Genomic DNA, 6,426 nt, shown 5'->3' with positions numbered 1-6,426 from the left:
TATGCCAGAAAGCCACAGATTTTGGGTGAGCGGGGGAATGGTTGTATCCAATTCAATGGATTGTTATGTGTTAAATCACACGTGAATCGAAAACAGTTAACTTTGAATGGAAACTGGAATTGGTCCGGGAGGGAAACGTAATAACTTTCCAAACTCAAGCCCCAAATATGAAAGAAAAAACATTTACACATGAAGTGATCTCTGCTCGATATATAGACAATTAACAGTCTGTCAGGCTTTAGAGAAGATCATAAAACAACATCAAATATTAAAGTCTTTTACAACATGAATGTGTTAAATGTCTAGTTTCATTGTCCCTGAGCCTGTTGATAGAACACTGAAGACATCTGTATCCTAAATACGTTTGACAGAAATCAATCTATCACTGTCTCCGTCGGAATGTTATCGATGTAAACATACATTACATTGAATATTGTACTGTAGACTCTTCTATCGTAATTGTCCTGTATTCTACTTATCTACAAGCATTGATGTGCTGTATGATATGTGCGCCATTCATTAGAATGTGGCAGCGGTTCAGATAATCCTACACAGCAAACATACAGGTACATCAGCATTCAACAAGTAGCCTACCAAGCAGCCTGGGTAGGTTCCAGGTAGTAGCATGGTAGTTGGGATAAGCCTAAGGATATTACACAGTTAGCACCAGTTGTATTTGCAAAAATCACTCACACCAACAATTTGAATAACTTGGAAACTATTTCAGCTATTTAAAACATCTAATAAAAGGATATGGCAACATTTTGGGGACTAGTACTTCAGCATTTGACAAAATATTGCTACTTATTTTTGTAACTATGTTTTCTTTTTGTCAACATATAAAGTTGCCGGCCAATAAATCGGAGTTCCAGTCCACCCATTTATCCTCATGAAGACTAATTTGCCAAAGAGGATAGTGCGCTCCATCAAATGACATCTGACCATTCAAGATGGACACCATTCTGGGCTGTCAGTCATGGAGAAACTCCAATTGTCCTGTGACCTTCTGTATTACGTTCAACTATTACTCCTTTCCTGATACTGTATTCAGTTCCATTGTTTTTCTATCACAACGATACACGCCAACACTCATACTGGCGTTGTCCTCCTATTGACGCCATCCTTAAGATCTTTCTGGAAGCAGTTGTGGACTTGCAGGAATCGCGGGTCATGCTCGGGGCTGTAAGGCCCAGCTGTTGCACCCCCGCCCTTCATGGGGTCCCGAGCGAAGGAGTACATGCCCATGTCTGCCATCGCCAAGCCCATCCCGAACCCTCCCCCTCCGACCGCGCCTCCAGACATCGCCATTTTCATCCCCACCGGCGAGGGTTCGCGTGACGGGTCGGTGGAGTGCGAGCTTGAGCGGGAGCGTCTCCGACGGTAACGGTAACTAGGGATGCGGGAGTATGGCGAAGACGAGGAAGTGGACTTGATGAACTCGCGGCGCGCCCGGAAGCGTTTCTCTTTGTTCTTCTCGATGTAGATGTTGACGGCGAGCACGCCGACCGACTCGGCCACGATGAAGGACAGGGCGCCGAAGTAGAAGGACCAGCCGTAGGAGTAGGTGTTCTTCTTGTCTTCGTCGCGCTTGTCGCTGGGGTCGCCGGCGTTGCTGGAGATGTAGACGATAATGCCGATAATGTTGCTCAGGCCTGGTGAAAAAGAGGGGGAGGGAGAGAGAAAGAAATACATCATTTGTTTGTGGGGCTGATTTGGTAGTTTTGCGTGCATGTACATTCATACAAAGGAATATGTGTATGTGTGTTTGGATGTCCTTTCACATACCTGCAGCCACAAATAGTATTCCGCCACTTAACAGGATATTGTTCTTGGTGCTGTAGACTCTTCCTATTACCAAACACAGGCCTCCGAGAAGTAACAGGATGGTACTAAGGATGGGAAAGAGGCTGGATGCCCTCACAATTCCTGCACACAAAGTATAGCATGCTAGCACAGTTAGCTCAAAGTGGATTGTAAATACAGCCTTCGTAGGGGCATGCTATCATCATTAGCGTTACCAATAATGTGTGCCTCCCAATGGAATGCACACACTTGCTATAATAGCATAACGTGCTAAAAGTGCAAAGTATGTGCACAAGGACAAGCATGAGCGCAGTCATTTTGCTACGCGTCATACAGGAACTTCCCTGGCTACTTACTCGACTCACAAATACTCATCTGCCATTAGCGTCAGCTTAGCTCCACGCACTGTCATGACATCATGTTTTTATGAGAGAACGCCACAGAAGTCGAGACAAATCGACGACGACATGTCAAAGGGCTCTCCGTAGCTCTCTGCAGCCAACCAGGAGGGGTCAAAGACACCAGAGGGGTGGAAGAAAGGAACCTACGTAAGATGTACTCCGAGCTGTCTGTGTCATAGTCGTTGTCGCCTGGGAAATGATTGATCCTGAAACAGCTGCCTTTGTTGATACCTGTGGAGAAGACATAAAACACATCAAGCGATACTTTAAATCGCTTATGCAAATATGACAAGAATAGACATGAAGGTTTTTAAATGGGATCATGTCAGATCAAACAGATGTCTGATGTTCAAGAGAAGATTCTCATTGAAAACGTATTGGGTGGAATTGGGGTTGGAACTGACTTTTTACTCAGCATTGTTAAAAGCCCATTGGAGGACAAGGCGCTCTGAACGCACACACCAGTTCGGAGCCTCCAGCCTCTAGCCTCCACCCGACCCGAACTCAAACACCAAGACTCGCTGCTTAGAGAATGCTCCATGAGCTTTTAAGAGAATAAAACATTGAAGTATGAATATTAACAAAAATGGAGCCTGTGAGTGCAGACTTTGACACTGATTTAGCAGCATCACCTAAAAGTTTCAGAATTAACACTTGTGCAAAAGATGTTTAAAGACACAAACTCCTGAATAATATATGGTTGATGCTTCCGGATAAACAAACATGTGTTCCTCATGGCCAAATTAAGGGGTATTTTCTCCAAACATGTTAAATGCATACTGATATTTTAGTCCCAGCTACACAGAAGAAATAGGAAAAATCCTACACCAAAGGGATCTCTACCAAGATACTGAAAGATCTACTTAGTAATTCAGGTTCCTAGGGGAGCACATCACACATGGTTCAAACAGGTACCGAGATGAGCTTCAGCCTCCTAATGCTGCCCCTGTTGGCCAACCCCCAGTATTACACCACAGCATGAGGACTGCAGGACACTCACTGCTCAGTCCTATCCAGCACTTGAGGGCTAGAGAGACAGAATCTGGCCCTTGACCAATAGGAAACGTGACCCCAGTGACCCAGACAGTCCATCTGCACCATCCCTCGGGCCCAGGCAGGATCCTCCCCCTCTCTCTCTAAATCGTGCTCTCTTTCTCCTGCTGTCTTTCTCTGTCTCTCTATCGCGTCTCTCTCTTTCTCTCTTTCTCTCGCTCTCTCTCTCTCTGCAGGACCTAGCGGGCCAGACAAATGGGCCTGTGTCTCCAAAGAAGCAGGTTGCAAAACACCCTTTGCAACACACACTTGCAGCAGAAAACTTGACTTTAACAAATGAAAAGATACATTGCATTGGCTTTTGACCCACTACCAGCATAAATGACTTTGTGTCTAGACAGAGAGACAGAGAGAGACAGAGAGACAGAGAGACAGAGAAAAAGATAGGGAGCGAGAGAGAGAGAGAGAGAGATAGAGAGACATAGAGAAAGATAGGGAACGAGAGAGAGAGACAGAGAGAGAGAGATAGAGAGACAGAGAGAAAGATAGAGAGCGAGAGCAGGGTCCAGCTCTCCCCAGAGTACGCTCTTTATTACTCAGCATAGCCTCACCACGGCAACCACCCCCCCTCTTCTCTCGCCCAAGAATCAAATTTCAGACCCGCTTCTCAGAGGGCGCCTTTGACATCTTACTAATGCACACACACACACACACACACACACACACATACACATGTCATAAACAAAAACTCCTCTCTCTCACACACAAACACACATGCACATATTCATAAACACACACTTTCTCTCTCACACACACACACACATCAGTATACATACAGCCAATCCATCCACACACAACACACAAGCTACAGAAACACACAGATGCACCAATTGCAGAGCTGGAACTCCTCTTAGATAGTTGTCCATGAAAATGTCAAATGCACTCCTTTCTCAAGAGGTTGTATCACTGGGGAAACAGGCAAAACACTGTCAAAGTGGGACTTCTATGACTCATGCATGATTGGGAAACAAGACTTTGAGAAGCTTCTGTGCTGCTTAAAAGGCTACATTGCACACTCTCATTTGGTTTTCACGGCCCCAAACAAAGCTGTTTCACACACTCCAACTGTGCAAATAAACAGTGGGTTAGTCAGCAGGCATGGTTGGGGGGGAGGGGGGGAATGGAGAGGTGGGTTGTGGGTTTAGACGGGTGCAGACCGTTTCTTGTTGGACACAGACGGAATAGGATTGAATCCCATCACTTCATTGCTGTGGGTTTTCTTACCCTGGGTCAACTGTCAGGGCTTGTGTGTGTGTTTATCTGTCCATGTGTGTTATAGAGCATCTCAAACCATCAGTCATTCTATGATTTTGCCCATCACAGTGAGCATCCTCCCCTGCACACTCTCTCTTTCTGTCTCTTCTTCACACACACACACGTACACACCCTCACACGAGGACGCGCGCACACACACACACACACAAACACACACACAAACACACACACACACACACTAATAAGAAACAAATGCCGCCTAGTGGGATTGTTTCTGTTTGCGCTTATTCTCGAGCTACATTTCAGTACCACGCGCAGTGGACAGCGCCACTTTGGACAGCGCAAATGTTCGCTTTGATCACTTATTTGCTTTTCGAAGCCAGTAAACAAAGTAGGCCTAAGCATGGGGGTTCCCACGATTTATCTTCTTTTTTTTTTTTTTTTTTTATAAATTCAACTTCTCAGTCTGTGACCAATACATAGGATTGTAGATACGGAGTCTAGACTATCGAAGGATTGACAGCTGAAGCCTGTGTCAACTCTAATTAGGCGGATAAAAGCTCAGATCAGTTTCAGTGTAATAACCAGAGTCAAATAAACATTTAGGCAACCTGTTTTTAACAAACAATAACAACAAACAATGCTTTAAGGAATCAATGTCGATTTCAAACCTTCCTTATGTTTCCATTGCAAATTCAGAGGGTAGTTGCCAAGCAACAGAATGGCACAACCGGATGGAGCGCATCTACACATCTGAAGTTGTTAGCCTAAGCTCACTTACAAGGACAAATAATTATCCGTTTAATTACATGCTTCATGTAGCTTCTTATGAATTGCAATTACAATTTTCGGCAGATAGATCACATTATTCTCCAAACAAAATACCAAACACTTCACATTGGCCCAATGGGCACAGACTCCTCCTGTGCGCGGCAGCCAACGTCTCTGAAGCCGTGCTTGGCGTTCCAAGACTGAGGGAAAAGCCAGATAAGTTTTTATGGACACGCAGCGTGGTTCAAAGTCGGTACTGTTGGCTTCATGTAGGCAATTTGGATGCAATCAATCATCACTTTATTAAAAAAGATATATATGCTTCTCCACTTGTATGCACTTAAAATGTTCCAAGACATCTTACTGAGATCCCTTTATCAGAAAAGAAGTGTTTCACATGAAAACTGATGAGTAGCTTATCTTTTAACTACCTTCAATGCAGCATATCCTCCAAAGACCAGAGTGTGTCATGTCCCCTTTAGTTTTCTTCGGTTGCATTTGCATGTCGTCCGTGGTGGCATTTGTGGTGTTGCATATGTACGCCCGGGAGTACAGCCAGTAATCTGTCCCGATGGCGATGGTCATCAGGCTGAAAGCCGCAAAAGCCCCCACGATGGCCAGCAGTACCTGAACCCCACGGTCACAACACGCCATGACGCCTCATAATAACCCGCTACTACATAAACACCGGAGCGCGCAGCGTGTCCATATGTCCAAAGTATGCGTAAAACCTCAAATCTTTCATGTTAATTTTGTTCTTTCTTGAAAGCGAGAAAAAAGAACTTCTACCGGAACCGTAAAGCCAAATTGACTTCAAGTTTATGTTGCTGTGGCTGATTTTTGATGTTCCGTCTGTTTTTATTCTTTAAAGTTCCACATTTCGGATTCTGCTACAAGTGGAATCGAACGAACGAGGTTTGTTTGTAAAAGTAAACGTGAGTGTTTCATAGAACGATGAGTTTGTCGTGTGCTGTATTGAATTGCTTTCTGACTCTCAATGAGTGATTTTGACAAAGACCCCAATATCTTCCATACAGACCACACCTTCCATTCAGCTAACCAATGAGAGACGACATGATGTAGCTTGAAGAACAATAAAGAAATACCATAACTAGCTAAACTAATATTGATGACAACCACTTAGCATTGGTGTTGTCTCTTTTCAAACAGAAACATCCATTTA

The 6,426-nt window shown here is 44.4% G+C and overlaps 1 protein-coding gene across 2 annotated transcripts; it reads right to left on the bottom strand.

The window, feature by feature from the left end:
• Positions 1-289: 289 nt before the first annotated feature.
• On the bottom strand, positions 290-5,902 carry LOC146237666 (voltage-dependent calcium channel gamma-4 subunit-like). 2 transcript variants are annotated; one of them, XM_084685738.1, is made up of 5 exons: positions 5,675-5,814; positions 5,144-5,443; positions 2,352-2,435; positions 1,786-1,926; positions 290-1,652 (listed from the first exon to the last, which is right to left on the bottom strand). In XM_084685738.1, the coding sequence occupies exons 2-5, from the start codon at positions 5,223-5,225 to the stop codon at positions 1,090-1,092; spliced, it is 870 nt and encodes a 289-aa protein (XP_084541864.1). In that variant the 5' UTR covers positions 5,226-5,443; positions 5,675-5,814; the 3' UTR covers positions 290-1,089. The 2 variants fall into 2 exon arrangements, with proteins under 2 accessions (XP_084541864.1, XP_084541863.1); XM_084685737.1 differs by lacking the exon at positions 5,144-5,443 and having other exon boundaries at positions 5,675-5,902.
• Positions 5,903-6,426: the final 524 nt, after the last annotated feature.

This window comes from Hypomesus nipponensis, chromosome 21 (assembly GCF_054491055.1).
Source record: "Hypomesus nipponensis isolate SF chromosome 21, ASM5449105v1, whole genome shotgun sequence".
Taxonomy (NCBI): domain Eukaryota; kingdom Metazoa; phylum Chordata; class Actinopteri; order Osmeriformes; family Osmeridae; genus Hypomesus; species Hypomesus nipponensis.
The sequence above is the reverse complement of the archived record's forward strand: the minus strand, read 5'-3'. Positions and strand labels throughout refer to the sequence as shown.

Excerpts from the sequence above, each read along its gene's own strand:
- LOC146237666 (XM_084685737.1), bottom strand. The coding sequence starts at position 5,897 with ATGGCGTGTTGTGACCGTGGGGTTCAGGTACTGCTGGCCATCGTGGGG. Across the intron at positions 2,436-5,674 it reads GAGGATATGCTGCATTGAAG|GTATCAACAAAGGCAGCTGT; the intron begins GTAGTTAAAAGA and ends TCTTCTCCACAG. Across the intron at positions 1,927-2,351 it reads CAGCTCGGAGTACATCTTAC|GAATTGTGAGGGCATCCAGC; the intron begins GTAGGTTCCTTT and ends CTTTGTGTGCAG.